This window comes from Vipera berus, assembly GCF_964194415.1.
Source record: "Vipera berus genome assembly, chromosome: 3".
NCBI classification, from domain to species: domain Eukaryota; kingdom Metazoa; phylum Chordata; class Lepidosauria; order Squamata; family Viperidae; genus Vipera; species Vipera berus.
The window spans coordinates 159,955,717-159,975,532 of record NC_138204.1 but is presented as its reverse complement, the minus strand read 5'-3'; the positions used below and the strand labels follow the sequence as shown (position 1 = coordinate 159,975,532).

The following is a 19,816-nucleotide window of genomic DNA, read 5'->3' as shown; positions in this document are numbered from 1 at the left end:
AGGAAGATGATGTTTGATGGTGTTAAAAGATATTGTCACAGGATACAAGCTGTTCTAAGTAACACTGCCTTTTGCAATGAACTGATCCCTCTCACAAGAAATAACATCAAGAAAATCTAAGATCTACCTCTGAAGTTAGTAGGAGGAAAATGTCCACTTTTGAATATATTGCCTTCAGTATAGAAAAATGTCTTGTTGTCATACTGTGCTTCAAAGCAGATATCCTGACAACTTCAAGGTTTCCAAATATTAGTTTACTCAAAGGAACCAATGAAACATTTTAATTAAATGAAAGCATTCTAACCTGAACAATCTTTGGCCTCTGTAAAAAGATCTCAGCAGGGAAGTCTTGCATGATAACATCTCGCAGAAGCTCACAAGTATTCCAAATTAACTTGGAATTTTTGCTTCTCAGTGAACTGAAAAACACATGTAAACAATGACGCTAGGCATTTGCCTTGCAAATTTATCTAAATCTTTCTCATTTAGTTTTAGATTGGATAATAAAGCAACAACAAATAGTTTAACTCAGCATAGTTTAAATGTTGAGACATACAACATAGACTGAGAATAGAGTTCTGTATCAGTATTCTATGGACCATCCAGCAATCATCACTTTATCACATGGTATCTCTGCCTTTTGCTACTCACGAGTTTTTCTAGAAATGAGTCTGAGATGTTATGCAAGGAGGAAAAAACCCCTGCATTGATTTGCAGAGTTTTATTCTGTTGTTGGTTTTAGTGCAGTGCTAATCCAATACAAAGTTATCAAATTTCTAGGCACTGGGAGCCTTCAAATACTGCCTCCTAGCAAGCTTTCTTACAGCCTTTAGTGTAACCTAACACTGCTTTGTGATCTGGGAGACCTAATTTTCATGTCTTGAGGCTCTCCAGTACTGTCTGTATAAAGAATATATACTGTTTTAAGACAGTAACTAACAACATTACAATACAGGTAGCTGCTCCTGAGAACAATTCAAGCAAATCTAGGATCTTTTAAGCCCCATGAATTCACCACAGCCTTTTAAATGCATAAGGTAAAGATAAAGGTAAAGGTTCCCCCGCACATGCGTGCTAGTCATTTCCGACTCTAGGGGCAGGTGCTCATCTCCGTTTCAAAGCTGAAGAGCCAGCGTTTGTCCGAGGACGTCTCCATGGTCATGTGGCCAGCATGACTGGACGCCAAAGGCGCACGGAACGCTGTTACCTTCCCACTGGAGTGGTCCCTATTTTTCTACTTGCATTTTTACATGATTTCGAACTGCTAGGTTGGCAGAAGCTAGGACGAGTAACAGGCGCTCACTCTGTTACACGGCACTCGGGATTCGACCCGCCAAACTGCCGACCTTCTGATCGACAGGCTCACCGTCCTAACCCACTGAGCCACCACGTCCCTTTTAAATGCATACTGTAAGGTTAATCAATGGGAGCTTACCATTAAGGAAATTAATGTTTCGCCAATGAAATCAACCCAAGCTGGGAAAAGCTAGCTTCAGCAAGAGCATCAATTAGAGGGGCCAGAATTGGGAAGAATACAAAAACTAATTGTGGTGTGAACTTTTGTCCAATTAAGCCTGAGGGGGGGAGAGCTATAAGTTGATTTTGTCATAGCTTTGCTAAAGTTACACTCTTCAAAATCATTCATAAATTGAGGCAAAATACACTTAATGTTCTGAGATAAATTATAGAACTAATTTTATATTACCTTTCACTTGATGAAAGGACATGTCTATCAGTGGTGGTCAGGGATAACCAAGGAAAGGTAGAAAACTTCAGACATTTCACTACGTGTTTCACTGGAAGAAAAAAAAGAAAGTGTAAATTATTCAAATGCTTTCCTTAGAGGAACAGAGTGTTTACACAACAGTGTTTACACTACCTTAATGTTAATATATTTTTAAGGGAAAAAAAATCTAGTATGGCTAATGTCCAGTTTCAAAATTCTACATTAAAAGGTAATCACATATTTTGAAATTGAGTTTGAAACTAGATTTTAAATATTTATTACCTAATTGGCTGCAGAACAGCTTTTTGATACAGGAACAAAAAATGTGCCGGAGATCTACAACTGGATAGGTTAAGCTATTTGCATAAGTTATGGGAAACTCAACTCAGCATGGTTCAACCTTAGATGAATTCACTCAAACACCGATGGCTAGATAAAACTTTTTCTTGATACTAAGGGGAATACGCAGAATAATCAATTGCTCTCTTACACTGCTTAGATTAATTCTGCAACTTCTTTTTCCCATTCTTCCCAGTTTGACAGATTTTTGAATGGTACTTTTGGCCTTGAAGCTGGATGACCGGTGATTGTGGACATATATGAAAGCTCAATCCTCACAGTTCAATATTTCTTTGTTTCTTTAGAAGACACCTTAACGTCCACATGATTCAATGCTCTTCTGTTTTCAGCTTTTGAGCCAGGCAAGCTTAGGAAAGAAGCACAGCAGGGATTCCAGCAATGCTCTTCATTATAATAGGCTAGAAGAACAGAATCTCCAGGACCTGACAGAGTTATTTTCTGCTCTATCTTACGCCAAATAAAACCAAACTGGAATTATTTGGATTTTGTTCTCATGCTTCTTCCCATTCTTGGATCTAATTCCTCTCTTAATGATTCAGTTTTCTCTGTTCTTCCATTTCCCCATTTTTGTTCAAGCCACTTATCTTTTCATACTCAGTTTACTACTTTACTGGGTAGTATTTTTACACAACACTGGAATATTCCTCCCCCAGGTTTCCCCATTTCTTTAATTTATTCAGTCTTTACACTGTTAATCAATAGTTATATTACGTAGTCTTCTTTTATGTAAAGTTTAATTTTAGCTCCAAACCTGCCAATTTTTTTAAACCAATAAATACCAACAGTATTTAAAATTTTCATAAAAATTCTGTTGGCATCAAAACATTCAATCCATCACTGTGTCAGAGATCTCAATGCCATAACAACAGAACACACAAAACCCCAAACAGAGAAAAAAGTAACACTGAAGCTCAGTGCTATCAATAAGCTAAAAGTAAATTGAGTAAACTTATCATTCCTTGTCACATTTAAAACAATCAGTCTGATCGTTAATATCTACTTCTCCTCACAGTGGAAAACCATATATTGATTCTTTTATAACTTGAGAATACAGCATTCCTTCTTATCTCACCAAGAGTTGAGAAGCTAAGAGAAACCTGTTCTGTGTTGCTCAGAATAAGAACTCCAAATTAATTAATATAAAACAAAAACAAATGTTCTTTGCTAAAAAGCAAAAAAAATCTACCTGCTGAACAATGAATGGACGTTTAATATAACCTGGAAGACATATAAGTTGTCTTCAACTTACAACTACAATCGACCAGAATTTCTGTCTTAAGTTGTTGCAATCGTAAGTTGAGTCAAAACCAGTTTTATGACAATTTGTATAAAGGTTTAAGCAATTCACCACAGTCTTTAACAAAATCACACAGTCATTAAGCAAATCCAACTTCCCCAATGGATGTCTTTTGCTGGAAATATGCAAAAAAAGGTAGCAAATAGAGATCATGTGACTGCAGGACACTGCAACCAGTTTTAAATGAGAGCTAGTTATCAAGCATCCAATTTCAGTCACCAGATCATAGGTGAGCTGATGGTCATAATTGCAAGTACAGGCCATAAGTCATCTTTTTCAAGGCTATCATACTTCTGAACTGTCCTTAAATGAATGGTCACAAGTCAAGGACTACTGACATTCAGAATATATGAACAATTGGTCTGAAAGAGCATATTAGTCATTCTTAAATTACTTCACAAGGTAGAGGGCCATTATTTGCCTTAGCTTTTAACATATTTCAGGCAGATGACTCAACTACTATCTAGCTCCAAATTATTTACATATAAAAACTTTAAGGCATTATTAAGCACTGTATCAAATGTGGCCTAAATGCAGCTTTATAACAAGATGATACACAATTCAGATGAGAGCCTGAGCTTATACTACTATACTATGGTTCAAATTACTTTCCCCCCTCTTGTTTTGGCCCCTTTGACACATAAACTATTGGTCTAGTTGGCAGCAAATTAGTAGAGGACAAGTTACAAGCTACTATAATTGTCCTAAATTCTGTGATGCAATTGGGATTTACTGAGGTTGAGAAAACCTCAGCAAATAACAGTTGATAACATCCCAATTACTACTACAGTGTCTGATTAAGTCTAGTCAGTGCTTCCAGAGAGATCTTTTCTGCAGTTAAATACCTTATCAATCTAAATTGAGTAACTCAAGAGAACTCAGTTTTCACGTGTCAAATTTTAATATATTTACTCTTGTCCCTGAGCAGTAGTGTCCAATACGGTATATATAAATATATATATTATACTTGGATCACATCTACCTATTTGGTGCTGATGAATGAATGAACCTTTATTATCAAAGTACAACACATATACAATGAGGTTGGCTGAGCCTCCCTTCGTGCTCCCCCACCACAACTCAAAGTGACAACAAACCCACCATCTTGTTACAGCATGTGAGCTAATTGCACAATGTGCTGGCCTTGCAAGTCTATCATGCACAGAGTTATTTCCCATTCAGGAGCCTGACAGCCCATGGATAGAAACTGTTCTTCAGCCTGTTGGTGCGGCTAGCTATACATCTATATCTCCTACCCAATGGTAGGAGAATAAAGAGGTACCGACCAGGATGTGAGTCGTCCCTGAGAATTTTCCTCACTCTTCCAAGGGAGCGGGCCCTGGCAATGTCATCCAGTAGTGTCAGGGGACAGTCCACAATGTTTTGTGCTGTGCTCACCACCCTCTGTAATATCTTCCTATCCGTGGCTGTCAAGCCAGCATACCAAACCATGATATAGTGTGAGAGGACGCTTTCTATAGTAGACCGGTAAAAGAAGGCCATTAGTCGTTCTACCCTGTTTTTCCGCAAGACCTTGAGGAAGTGGAATCTCTGTTAGGTCTTTTTGGCCACCTGGGATGTATTAACTTTCCAGGTAAGATCTTCAAAGAGGTAGACTCCCAGAAATTTAAAGGAAGAGACTCTCTTCACAAAGCCCCTCCCCCCCATGTAAAGTGGGCAGGTTCCTCTCTTTTTCTCCAGAAGTCTAGCATCATCTCCTTTGTCTTGCCAATGTTCAGGTGCAAGTTGTTCTCCAGACACCATGAGGATAGTTTTTGTACCTCCCCGCTGTACGCTGTTTCATCTCCACCTGTAATAAGACCCACTACGGTGGTATCATCTGAGAACTTAATGATCGCAGTGGATGGGTCAGATGATACACAAGCTGAATCAGTTGCTTATCTGCTGTCCTAATACTTACAGAACAGAGATATAATTAGAAACAGCTTCTCTGTAGTTAAGACTCCTGGATGGATGGAAAAATATTACATATATTTTTTCTTATTAGGTGGTTATTGCAAGAATTAATTAAATATTGGGACAAAACATGCTTAGCAGATAAATCAATTGTATACACCCCAGCTCTATAAACATCTGCTATTACTATTATCTGTGATTTCTGTGTTGATCATTGATAAATTACTGAGAGAAAATTTACAAATAAATATTGCAATTACCTACCAGTTGGCTGTTTGGGTGGTGTTTCGGACGCTTGTGAATGGTTTTTCCCTTGATGAAAATATCCAGCATGAGGTTCTTGGGGAATTACTTGACAAGACATAAAACAATAGTATGTATCAGCATTTTTTTTTATTGTTATAGTCCAGACCCCCAAAGCCACTATTTATCGAGAATTTTTACACTGTCAGATATGGGTTTTTTTCTTGGAATCATAGGTAGAACTCAACTTACTACCACAACAAGCATGACAATTTCTGCTGCTAAGCAAGATGGTTGTTAAATGAGTCACACTGAATTTTGCAACATTTTTCTGCTCTGGCTGTTAAGCAAATCACTGAGGTCATTAAGTGAATCACACAGCCCTTAAGTGAATCTGGCTTACTTTTCAGTGCTTTGAACTCAACGAATGCTCCTGGCTATTTTGAACCTGATAGGCATCTGGGAAGATTGCAAATAGCAATCACGTGGTCCCTCCCCCGAGGATGCTGCAACTGTCCTAAATATATGCTGGTTGCCAAGAGCCCAAATTTTGATCATGTATCTGTGGATATGTTGCAGCCATTGCAAGTGTGAGGACTGTAAGTCACTTTCTTCAGTGTCATAACAGTGAAGAGGTCTCTAAACAAATTGTAAGTTGAGGACTACCTGTACTTAAAGGATCAACAGTGCTGAACACAAACAGCATTAGATTCAGGAAACTTTGCTAATATCATACTGTGAATAATGAATAAATTACCTGGATTAGCTTCTGGTCCACCTTGAGAAGGCTTTGCTTGATAATTCAAAGTGATGTTTGAAGGCAGCACAAACAGCCCATCAAGAATCCCATCAATCAATGCTTGTAGATTGGAATCCACATTGGGACGAAGCTGAGTGAAGAACTCTACTGCCCCAATCCCAACCAATTGTTCCACCACAGAAGGACGCTAAAATTACAAATGAAATATTGAATTTAAAATTATCAGAAAAATAACTACGGTCTTCTGAGTTAAACAAGTACTAGGTCTTTAATTACGGCAACCTTTTCAAAAAAAAAGCCAAACAACAATAACAAAAACCCTCATCTTTTCCTGGTTGCAAATATAGAATCTGGGGCTTGGGTATCATGTTTGGAGTGTCTGTTTCGTGTAGTATTTGTCCCCTTGTTATTATATTTTAATACTTATCTCTATATTTGTACATATAAGCACATAGATTTACACTGCATAGAGTTCATTCATTATGTGTACTATATAGTACACAGTATAAGTAACATACTAGCACTTTTTTTCTCTGTACAGCACAGAATTTTGAATTGATTAAGCTTAATTGCAATTGAGGTAGCCTTATAAATGAACAAACAAATACAAAAAGTAATCTAGAATATTAGTTCCCAATGTTCTGTTGCTAGACATATTCTGAATATGCTGTTCGGGTAGTCCTCATTTAACATTCTCTTGTTCAGCACCATTTGAAGTTACAATGGGTCTGAATGGGTGTTACTTATGACTGGGTTCTCGAAATTTTGGCTGTCCTAGCACCCCTACAGTCAATCTGTGTGTTTGGCAGTTGGGTCACAGTTGCCATAGTTGCAGCGTCTTGCAACTTTCCCTGCTGGCTTCCCATTAGCGAAGTTAATAGGGAAACTGCCAGGGAAGGTCACAAGTTGCTCCAGTAAGTTGCTCACACAAATTCTCACCCAGAAACAGCCACCCCCAGCCCTGTTGTGTTCATGTCATACCGCACAGGCAAACCATGAAACTTCCCCCACCCCAGCAACCATCCACCCTTTCACACACAGCAGCAGCCACTTTCCTAATAGGCAGCCTGCTTGTAAGCTGCCTGCCACTTGCTTAATGACCCATGATTCTTACTTAATGATGGCAACAGGGTGTGCCAGAACTACAGGTAGTCCTCAACTTAAAATAGTTCATTTAGTGACCGTTCAAAGTTACAACAGTACTGAAAAAAGTGACTTTAGGACTATTGTTCATACTTACAGCCATTGCAGCATCCCCCCATGGTCACGAGATCAAAATCCGGATACTTGGCAACTGATCCATATTTATGACAGTTGCAGTGACCCAGTAATGACCGTGTAACTAACTTAACAACTGTGACAAGCAAGGTCATAAAGTGGGGCCCAGCTCATTTAATAAATGTCTCACTTAGCCACAGAAATTTTGGGCTCAATTGTGGTCGTAAGTCGAGGACTACCTGCACTGTCACTGACCAATGCAGTACTTAATGACCATATTTCTTAGTGATGGAAATTCCAAACCCAATTACCATTGTTAATCAAAGACTATCTCTATTGGCAAAATTTTAAAATGTAGCAAAGTGCATACTTTAAGGTTTTTGTTTCAAAAGAATGTTTAAATTAAATTAAGTTTATTGAATTTGAGTAATACTTTGCTTTTTTTCAATATAAATATAGACATTAGTTGTTAGCTATTTCTATTACACTTTCAGAAAAAAAGAATACAGACAACAATACCTTTAACAAGTTGGTCACTAAGTTCAAAACTTCTTCCTTCATTGGTACTACAGGAAAGTTGAACCATTCTAAAACACTGACAAATAGTAGCTTTTCTTGAACCAGATCATCATATGTAATCAAACTGTGATTTAATTTAGACAAAATATTCTTAAGTGCTCTTTCTCTAATTTCAGACAGCTCGTGACCTGTTAAATTTTTTAAAAGGGAAACATTGCAAGAGAAAGTTATTTTTTTTTGCACACACCCACACACACACACACTTTATGAGTTCAAATCAATCCACTGTAGAATAAAGGTCTCTTCACTGAAGATTACAGACCATAATTTAGCACAGGGATCTAATGCAGGTGATAGACAGATGTTTTTAACCTCCTAGTCTAGGGCTGAGAGACAGTGATTGGTCCAAAATTACCCAATGAGCTTCTGCGGCTATGGATGGATTAGAAGCCTGAGACTCTGCACTCCTAGTCCAGCAATGTAACCACCAAGCCATATCTACTCTTGTATATGTGATAGCCACACACATAGACATGCCTGTATTCAGTAACAAATATTGCTTTACATAAAACTAGCTAGTTAATTGATTTTGTGTTGAACCATCACACTGAAAATTTAGGATACTTTCTTAGGAAAGACAAGGCATGTGACTGTTCATCTTTCAACTATAATCTTATATAATCTATTCTCTAAGCATTCTTCTTTTAATATTAGGAATATTATTTGTTAAAAACTTTGTTTTTGCAACTGCAATTTTTCCATTTCCCGAGAGTTTCAATATTCCTTTCCCTTTCCAAACTTCCTCTCTATTCATTACATTCTAGTCAATTTTGTCCAGTTCTACTGCAACAATGTTAACATCTACACTCTTATAAATTTCCCCTATTTTTGGCATTCCCTTTGTATAGAAGATTGTGATGGACATTTATCTGTTTTGCTGGTCGTTAAGAGTTGACACCGATATGATGGCACACAGTCACCAATCAATATGTATAAAAATATATGCGACTTTGAGAAGGGACCGTACTGAAAAATCTACCAAACTCAAAACCAAAAGTAGAGGAATAGGAGCAGAATATATTACTTTTCCGCATGCAATCAACAGATTCACACAGGGGTTTGCACACCCTGACAATACTGGATTGGGAGTTTGTGCGCAGCTAAACAGTGATTCAGGACTACTTTTTTTCATTCCCAAAGCAAACTTTTAGGGATTCAAAAGTAAAAGCAGCCGCCGAATAGGCGCCCACTGGCTACCCCGTTGCAGCCCGTGCGGATAAACCAAGCACTTACGAAGTTTCCGGATAAGCGGAGTCAACTCGATTGGGGGAGACGCCGCGTTAACATTGCATCCAGCCATCGCGACCGCCTTCCCAGAGCGGCCCAGGTTCAACCGCCGCGCCGTAGCGAACGCGAATGCGCTAGGAAAAAGCGGGAGACTATTTCTCTCAAGAGGCTGCTGGGAAATGTAGTTCCATCTCTGGCTCCGCCCATCCGTCGTGTGTATTCCCAGACAAGTCTCTTTGTTGGAGATAGTTTTCGAGTGGTTGGTAATTATCGCGAGTTTTGACTCGAGGCTTCGAGTTGCCTAGAGAACAAGGTTTTCTCCCCTCGCGTTCTGGAAGCGTCCCTCTTCTCGGGGCGGCCTTTTTTTAACGACGGGGTTTAACTGTAAGGCATTAAATGAATCCGTCTGGCTTTCAGCCTAGGTCGTCTTCTCAATGGCAAAATCTCTGCCAGATTTTTTTCCTCTGGGCGAGCGTATACAACACCTTTTCTGAACCGTCCCTAATCCTACGACTTTGGATCACAACTGCCAGAACATAGAATAACATTTCATGAAGTTGTTTCTATTTTCTAGACTGGGAATTCTGGGGGTTGTAGTTGCGGCAATCTTAAGTGTAACTCAGACTATAAAGCTTAATATATATAGCGGGTGGAACATTATTTCCACCACAACCCTATTTCTACTTACATTCAATTAATTAATTAATTAATTAATTAATTAATTAATTATTCATTCATTCATTCTGGCAGCGAGGTCCTTCCAGTGGTGTGTTATGTGCGTGTGTCTGACTTTTCAAGCAGCACTGAAGTTTGTGTTGGAATCAAATGTATCGCTGGGAATACAGTACGGGGTGTGTGTGTCTGTGTGTGTGTGAGTGCGTGTTCATGAGGGAAGTTTACTACTGCTAAGCTTGTAAGCCGCCCTGAGTCTTCGGAGAAGGGCGGGATATAAATGGAATTAAAATTAAAAATAAAATAAAATTATTAGCTGCAATTGCTTCTCTCCTACTGGAGTAATCATTTCAAAGGGGTTTAACTATATAAATAATTGTAAATAAAAATGTAACAAATGTGATGAAACATTAATAAACAAACTTCTTAGGATCCTTTCCACAGAAGTGTTACAATTGAAAGCCCACTTGAAGGAAGATGTTAGCTGAACAATCTTGGATGGTGATTTTTTCCCCCTGCCTTTTTCCCTGAATATGAAACCCAGAAAACTGGATTAACAGTGACTACATGAGTCATTCAAATGCAAACGTGAAGATTAAGCATCAGCCTTGTAAAGAGGAGCTGAAAATCTTTAGCACTGTTATAACAGAAAGGGGAAATGGTAGCTGTCCTCTCCGTGATATCTGTTCAGAAGCATCCCACAATAAATGGTGGCACATGGAATAATGGTTTTAAGTTACAGGAAAGATTTGGGTTGAATATCAGGAACAGATTTCCAATAAAAAAAATAGAACCAATTACAAACATATCAGGAGGACATGAAATTAGGAGATCACTATACAGGTAGTCCTCAACTTACGACTACAGTTGAGCCCAAAATTTTGGTTGCTAAGCAAAACATTTGTAAAGTGAGATTTGTTCCTTTTACAAGCTTCCTTTGCCACAGTTGTTAAGTTAATCACTGCAGTTGTTAATAACACAATTGCTAAGTGCATCTGTCCCATTTGCTTGTCAGAAGATTCAAAAGGTGATCACATGACCCCAGGACACTGCAACTGTTATAAATGTGAATCAGTTGCCAAGCATCTGAATTTTGATCAAATGGCCATGGGGATACTGCACAGTCATATGTATGGAAAATGGTCCTAAGTCACTTTTTCAGTGCCATTGTACTTCAAATGGTCACTAAATGAACTGTTGTAAGATTAATAATAATAATAATAATAATAATAATAATAATAATAATAATAATAATAATAATAATAATAATGTTGGAAAGGACCATGGAGGTCATCTAGTCCAACCCCCTGCTAAGGCAGGAAACCCTATACCATTTCAGACAAATGGCTGTCCAGTCTCTTCTTAAAAACTTCCAGTGTTGGAGCATTCACCACTTCTGGAGGCAGGTTGTTCCACTGGTTAGTTGTTCTAACTGTCAGGAAGTTTCTCCTAACTGTCAGGAAGTTGTAGAATATCTATTAGTAGAATCCATGGCTAAAAAGTTTTTGTTTCTTTTACATAATGTGAAGTTCAGAAAATGGGAACTATGTTATTCATTTAGGCCTCAGATGTTCATGACTTGAAATTGGGATCATCCTAGAAGCAGCTGTTTTAAGTTCAGAGGAACTGAAACAACAAAATGAGCTGCAATCTCATATGCAATATTTCCCATATTTTAATAATTTCATAAATTTCTGAAGAAAGAAAAACAAGAAAAAGCCTATTTTATTGGGTGACTTTTGACTCATAGGCACAACTAGGGTTTTTTCCCCTAAACATAATAGTAGGAATTCTCACACTAGTGATGAATAGCTTAAATTTGTGTGAATGAATGAATACAAGAGAGGTATTTTAATGAGAGCATTTGGTCAGTACAAGTTTAACTCTCATAATTTCCAACTTCCATGGCTGGAATTCTGGGAGTTATAATCTAGCATATCTAGTGGTGCCAAGCTTGGTGGTGCTTCATTAAATGTTTCCTTTTCTAGAAATTGCCAGGATCTCAAGCAGTATTTATCTAGTTCTTAATATTCAAGATGCTGGATTATAAAATATTTATTTGAACAGCTAACTATCCTTTACCAGCGATACTCAAATGAATGGGTTAAAAAAGCAGTTTGTTATGTAGTGGGTAATATAACCAGAGGAAAATAGTTTCTAGTTAAACAATACAAATACACTATTAGAAAAACTCTGAATTGTGCAAAGCTAATAACATTTTAGAAGCCACAGTACATTTTTGAATAAAAGTAAAATACTGTTATTGTAATAAAATCATTTCATATGTCTAAATCACTGAATTTTGAGGTTGCTGATTGCTATTTAGAATAATGATATTTTTGCTATATTTTTATTCATGTATCGAGAACAATCATCACAGAAGTTAAGCAGTGTTTTCTTCCTATCATCCTTTTCCAGCTTTGGGGAAAGGTAGAAGACATGTATGGGAAGGGTACACACATGTCTGCAGAAGAGTTCTAAGTGTAAACATCCACACCATGCAGTCTAATTGTAAACATCCACACCTTGCAGTCCTATGTTTACTCTAAAATATCTGCTGGTGAACAAGTGTATTTAAGATCATATTCTTCAATTTGTATGATATTGGTAGCTTATACTTCTATATCTTGCAGGTATATTATACATAAAAATCCATGTCTCATAGGCTCGTGTCCAGAATAAGAAGTGATAAAACATTAACAGACTTTATACATCATGAATCTGAGTAGGGGTAGTGTTGACTTAAAGAGGAAAATACTGAACTTAAATTGGTATATTTAATTATGACTTTAGAGTATCGTACTCATGGACTGGGATAAGATAAAAGCAACGTGATGCAAATAAAGGGAATGATTGATTTTGTTGGGATACGATTATTTAGTGAGACAGGGCCTGAAACAAAAACAGTCAGTCTTCCATACAACCTGTCAAAGGGCATTTGTCCCACTGGATAAAAGTTTTGCAAATTGCCGTGAAAATGTAATTTAAGATAACTGTTTTGCTAGAAACACTATAGTCAGATGAGACTGAATGTTCTGTGTTTTAAGAGCAATGCTGTTTGTTATCAGCTGCCAGTCAGATGATGATTCAGCATATCCAAGACACAAAGCCAGATCTAGCAGAGAGCCTTAAGGCAACTTAAGTCTTGTGATTTTATTCTTAATTGCTTTGAACAGTTGGATTTGATTGCCCTTTTATCATCTGCAAATTATGAATGGCCATAAAATGTACTATATGGTTAATGTAAGTTTCAGATATTTTGTAGGGTAAGATAATAACATCTGCCTAAATTATTTCTTTTCTGTATATTTTTATAGTATTAACATATCACAGTTTCAGCATTTTTATAGACAAACAAGCATTTAAGTTGAGTGCTGTAATCCTGCTTTGAGTTCATGGGTTATTTTTGCATTTATTTTGGATCAATAAAAATAATAGTGATCAGTTTTATTGTCTATCTGAATTCTATAGGAATAGGCTATTTATTGGTGAGGTCTTCATTCAGAAAGCAATTTTAGTTTGGTACAGCTTAATTGCTTCCTTGCTTGCTTATGTGTGTATGTACTATACAGTATGTATATATGAAGCCTCAGTGCTGACTTTATGATATCTTGACTGCAAATCTATGAATGACCACTGGAAGTCAGTAAAAAGATACAGACAACTCTTAGTTGCCATCTAGTGGACATCTAAGGTTTTGAAGCTCAAATTTATTCTATGCCAGTGATGGCGAAACTTTTAGAAACCAAGTGCCCAAACTGCAACCCAAAACCCACTTATTTATCGCAAAGTGCCAGGGCTGCATCAGCATTGTGGTGCCCTCGGGGGGGGGAGGGCAGGGAGGTGCCTCTGAGTGCCGCCTCTGGCATGCAAAACCTGGGGGTGCAACAATGGGCCATCGTGTGCAAGGTGTAAAAACAGCCGCTGCACCATGCAAGAATGAGGCACGGCTAGTGAGTATCACGCAGGCAGTAGCCCCGCCCCATTTGCACTGTGTGCATGCTTGCGGCCCCGTGTGTGCATGCACACATGTAGAATGCTTCCCCCTGCCTTTTCTTCCAGTCCACCAATCGACAATGGTTGGTGACCTCTGCTCTACCACCTCTACTCGAGCTTGCTAGTCGGCCACTTTGCCTCCTTTGTGGAATGTGCTGGGCGGGGCTCCTGCTCCGGGCAGCAGTGGCAGCCTGATGGACCTGCTGCTGGCGGCAGTGGCGTGCGTGCGTGCCAACAGAGAGGGCTCTGAGTGCCGCCTCTGGCACGCATGCCATAGGTTCTCCACCATTGTTCTATGCCATCTTTCAAAATACTGTTCTTGCAGACAGATATAACTTTAAATATAACACCGATATTTAAAATATTAAGGGTGGCATTAATGCAAAGGACATCCACCTATGTAAGTAAAGCACAGGGGAAATGCAGCCAGAAAAACGTTTTTCCCTTCTAGTTCTAAAAATAAAAAGTGCTTCCATTAAAAGAAATATCTAATGGCCATTATCAAAAAGTAATTACAACAGTTTAGTCTGAATATAACCAGGGAGAAAGAAATAATAGATTGAGAACTTTGAACTTATCAGTAAATCTTCATTTGTTGTTGTTAGCTGCGAAGTCGTGTCTGACCCATAGCGACCCTATGGACAACGTTCCTCCAGGCCTTCCTGTCCTCTACCATCTTCTGGAGTCCATTTAAGCTCACGCCTACTGCTTCAGTGACTCCATCCAGCCACCTCATTCTCTGTCGTCCCCTTCTTCTATTGCCCTTTATTTATTTATTTATTTATTTATTTATTTATTTATTTATTTATTTATTTATTTATTTATTTTATTGGATTTATATACCGCCCTTCTCCCGAAGGACTCGTGGCAGTGTACAGGGCAGTTAAAACACAATATACAAAGTTAAATTAAATTAGCCCCAACATCTTTCCCAGCATTAGGCTCTTCTCCAGTGAGTCCTTCCTTCTCATTAGGTGGCCAAAGTATTTGAGTTTTAGCTTCAGGATCTGGCCTTTTAAAGAGAGCAGTCAGGGTTGATCTCCTCTAGGACTGACCGGTTTGATCGCCTTGCAGTCCAAGGGACTCGCAGAAGTCTTCTCTAGCACCATAGTTCAAAGGCCTCAATTCTTTGGCGCTCAGCCTTTTTTATGGTCCAGCTTTCACTGCCATACATTGCAACTGGGAAGACCATAGCCTTGACTATACGCACTTTTGTTGACAGGGTGATGTCTCTGATTTTTAGTGTGCTGTCTTGATTTGCCATGGCTTTCCTCCCCAGGAGCGTCTTTTAATTTCTTGGCTACAGTCCCCATCTGCGGTGATCTTGGGGCCCAGGAAAATAAAATCTTCATTTGGAACAGCCCAAATCTACTTTATAATACCCAGAGACAGATTAACACAACATAGTATCATCTGGTTTGTTGGTTTAGATTGTTGCCCAAATCTAGACAGAATGGTTACTGAAACCATGGTTTTTGGTTTAGTGACTTGTATAAATGCAGTTTATTGCAGTTATTTCAAACCATAATTAAACCATGATGGAGCTTGATGGGAGATACCAGTTATATAGTTTACTCCCCCGGAATACAGAAATTCATTTGATGCCTTTATGGTCTTATGGCTAAATTATTATCAGTGTGAACAGAATTTGTTTGCTGCAGATGGATAAGATTTTCTCTGCACTTTTGTGAATTTTACATTCAAGAATTTATCTTTGAATTTCACTTGCAATGTATTATAACATAAAACAAAAGTATGGCAACATATGTTTTATTACACATTTCTATTGTTGGATTATGTTACTTTGCTCACATTTAATAATCTTTAACTGCTTTGGATTTTTATTTACATTTTGTTGAAACAACAATCATCTGAGAAAGCTGAAATAGCATCACTGCAGAACCATTTGCATGACTAACAAAGAAGAGCAGTGAATGCTCACAAATAGCATTGTTTGTTAATTTGTAATGTGGCAGTTACATATAATGGAATCTGACCTCTAAGGGTAAGAGGAATTGTCCATATGCCATTCCCAGAACCAGAAACAAAAGATCCACACATAAACTAAAGTTGCTGTTAAACGGTTATTTCTAAAAAGAACAGCTTGTACTTCATTTCTTTGTTTATCTGATTTTTTTTTCAAAACTCAATTTCTGTGTAGCAACATTGCTTACTGAAAAATAGTTGCTGCTATCCTCCAAACTAAAATTAAAGCAGAAGGAAATTAGCCAGTGACACATCCTGCCCTTGTAAGATAAATGTAATTACAAAACAGATGCCAGTTTTTAGCTCAAGGATAAAACTAAGAAATTTGTATTTTGCCAGGAGATAGACATATGACTATGAGTTCTATTGTGACAGATTTAAATTGCAATGATAGAACATTTTTCTTCTAAGGAAGAAATAATAATAATAATAATAATAATAATAATAATAATAATAATAATAATAATAATAATAATAATAATAATAATTATTATTATTATTATTATTATTATTATTATTATTATTATTATTATTATTATTATTATTATTATTATTATTATATACCGCCCTTCTCCCGAAGGACTCAGGGTGGTGAACAGGGCAGATATATAAAAAATACAAAAGTTAAAAGAAAATTAAACATATGCCCAACTAAAAACAGTAAATACATATATTAAAAATGACAATAAAAACCCAACCCATCCCCCATCAGGCCAGGCCGGATTATTCAAATAAGAGTGTCTTCAGATCGCGACGGAAGGAGCGAAGGTCGGGCGCCATCCGGAGCTCAACCGGCAACCGATTCCATAGTTGTATTAATAGTTGTATTAAATAGTTGTATTAGAACAAGCTTTTGTATATTGCATGCTCATTGCAATTGTAGGATGCTTCTTTTTAGTATAACATTGTCTTTCAATGTATGAAATGGAGGTAAATCATGAGCTCCATATACTCTGCTATGAATTTCATAATCTCAGGATGTGAGCTTGTATCATGGTGACATTTTTGTGAAAAATTAATATGGCTTTATTCTTACATAGCATTTGCTTTAACTGGAATGGTAATATTTTTCTATATAATATAAATGAGTTTAAGTCCAAAATTTCAGATATCAAAATACTTTGACATATTGCAATATTTTTCTATCGTTTTCATTAGAGTATATTATTACTAGACTATTGTAAAGAATCAGAAGTTACAATAATCTAACATGACACAATATAGTAAATAGTCACATAAAATGTATTTAAAACAACACCTAAAAACTTTTGAAAAGAACATCTAAATAAAAATTGTATAATATGAATCCCTATATACTGGTATTAAAATAAGTATTATATTTATCTCGCTTTTGCAAAGACAAAATACATCCACATAAATCACCTTAATAGATTTGTTTGCATGAATTATCTTACACTCCAGCTTCAGAAGCCTTGAACAAACGCATAAACGGGACCTGCATCAAGACAAGCAATTCTTTATGGGCAACTAAAGCACACTGTGCATATGTGATTCAGTTGTGCTAAAGGGGCTAATATGGCATCAGGTGTTAGTACTCGGTCATTAATCCCTCAGTTCTGGAGTCGCATTATAGATCAAACTGATAAAAGTATGTAATCAACAATATACCTTTTAAAGCCATACATGGCATGGGTCCTGGTTATTTGAATGGCTTCCTCTTCCCAATTACATCTACCTGCCCCACCAGATGACAAAGAGGAGTGCGTGTTATGAGTCTTGTCTGCTAAAAAGCTCCATCTGATGGGATCCAGGAGACATCCCTTTTCTGCTGTGGCTCTTGCCTTCTAGAACATCATTCCCTGGAAGTGAGGTTAGTCCTATCCCTACCAGTCTTCTGGCAAATCCTTAAAACATAGTTTTTCCAGCAACCCTGGGGATCCCATGGAAATAGGGAACCTGTCATCATCATCGAATATTATTTAGTTAGCACTCTTTATTTTTGTGTCCCCTAAAAAATGTTCTGGAGATAAAAGATCTCTTGATGGTTCCATAACAGCCCTTTCATTAACCCTATTTATAATGGAAATTAAAAGGTTGTTACAAGGAACAAAATTATACAGGTATGGACAAACTAAAATTAGGAGGTATAATGCTTAAAGCACGTTTCATAAAGCCATAGCATACATAACCAATATTCTGAAAATCAGCACTGTCATCCACTCCACTTGTTGATGAATTTATCCCCATTCAAATTATGCATGAAAAATGTAGAGAAAACTTTGGACACAACATTTTTTCCCTCTGGAAACACAGACATACACTTCTGAATTTATAATAAATATTCTATAAGGAGGTTCAGATAATAGTAACTGCAATAAAAGCAGTTACTGTCTGTCTATCTGTCTGTCTTACCTATCTTTAGGATACAAATCCTGCCTGTCTTTTGCTGCTTCTCAGCTTTAGATTTTGAGAGTATGTTTATAATGTTCTAATAATAGCCTTGTTTTATTTCAGACTTCCAGCCTTGCCGGCTTTGTCCTTTACAAACATGGGAAGGGATGCACAAAAGAAAAATAGTGATGTTATATAGACTCGATTATTTTCCATAAAATTGCGTAAGACATGATTATAGCTTTTAAATCTCTCATCTGGAAGCGTTGTAGGTAAAGAGCACCACATGTTTTAATGTTTTTTTTAAGCTAATCCATGCAAGACTTCTAGTTATCTTTTGTATTCTTGCCTGAAACACAAAGTTACATGTGGTTTTAATGGACTTTCATATGACAACTTTTATAGTCCATGTTATTGAGAATAATATTACAACAGTGAAATTATTATATTACTAACTTACAGTATATTCATATTCCTGGCATGATAAAGAGTCTTGAAATGAAACAACATGCGAATATTTGAAATTACTTCACAATTCACAAGAATTTAAAAGTAGAATTTAAGACACATGGCAGTGAAATTTGCATAAATTCTTTTTTTCCTTATCAGGAAGAATCCCACATTTTATTTTATTTTTATTCCTTGGGAATCTGAACATTGAAGAATAGGAAATTCCATTGATGGAACTTAGATACAGGTTTAGAAAGCAAATATTCATGAAGATGTCAGAAGATATCAGCAAACCTTGCAACATTATAACTTAACAGTCTTGATAGTTTTATCCATTCTACCTTTGTAGTTGTTTTGTACATTATGTCCTCGATTTACAACCGCGATTGAGCCCAACATTTCTATTGTTAAGCAAGGCACTTGTTAAGTGAGTTTTGCCCCATTCTATGACCTTTCCTGACAAGGTTGTTAAGTGAATCATTGCAGTTAATCTAGTAACACAGTTATTAAGTGAACCTGGCTTTCCCCTTGACTTTGCTTAACAGAAGGTCACAAAAGGTGATCACATGACCCAGGCACACTGCAATTGTCATAAATACATGCAAGTTGCCAAGTGTCTGAATTTTGATCACATGACCACAGGGGTGCTGCAATACTGTAGTCGTGTGAGAAAAGGCCACAGTTCACTTTTTTAGTACTATTGTAACTTCAAAGGGTCACTAAACGAATGTTTGTAAGTCAAGAACTACCTGTAGCATGGCTCATTTTTTTTCCTTTTGTATAACAATTTTGCATTTAGGAAATTCATTCTAGCTTTGAAAATGATTTCTTTCAACTTCCTTTCAAGGTTTGAATGCTACTTATTATAAATTGTAAGTTATGGTGATGTCAAACTGAGAATGTCTACTTATTTTCTAAATATAAGATTGCAAATTAATGCCCAGTGTATTTTAGTCTATAGTCTCCTTCAACAAACTAAATTTGCATTGACAATTGATGTTTTAATGATGATTTATTAGGATGATTCCTCTTT

At 37.0% G+C, this 19,816-nt stretch overlaps 1 protein-coding gene across 1 annotated transcript in view; it reads right to left on the bottom strand.

Annotated features, from left to right (window-relative positions):
- RTTN (rotatin) overlaps positions 1-9,435 on the bottom strand; it is a 104,355-nt gene extending 94,920 nt beyond the window's left edge. Inside the window, exons 1-6 of the mRNA XM_081324423.1 lie at positions 9,334-9,435; positions 8,041-8,228; positions 6,301-6,490; positions 5,565-5,651; positions 1,706-1,796; positions 305-419 (exon numbers count right to left, since the gene is read on the bottom strand). Coding sequence (XP_081180549.1) covers positions 305-419; positions 1,706-1,796; positions 5,565-5,651; positions 6,301-6,490; positions 8,041-8,228; positions 9,334-9,400 — 738 coding nt within the window. The 5' untranslated portion in view covers positions 9,401-9,435. The remainder of the gene's footprint in view (positions 1-304; positions 420-1,705; positions 1,797-5,564; positions 5,652-6,300; positions 6,491-8,040; positions 8,229-9,333) is intronic.
- Between the last annotated feature and the right edge of the window lie 10,381 nt (positions 9,436-19,816).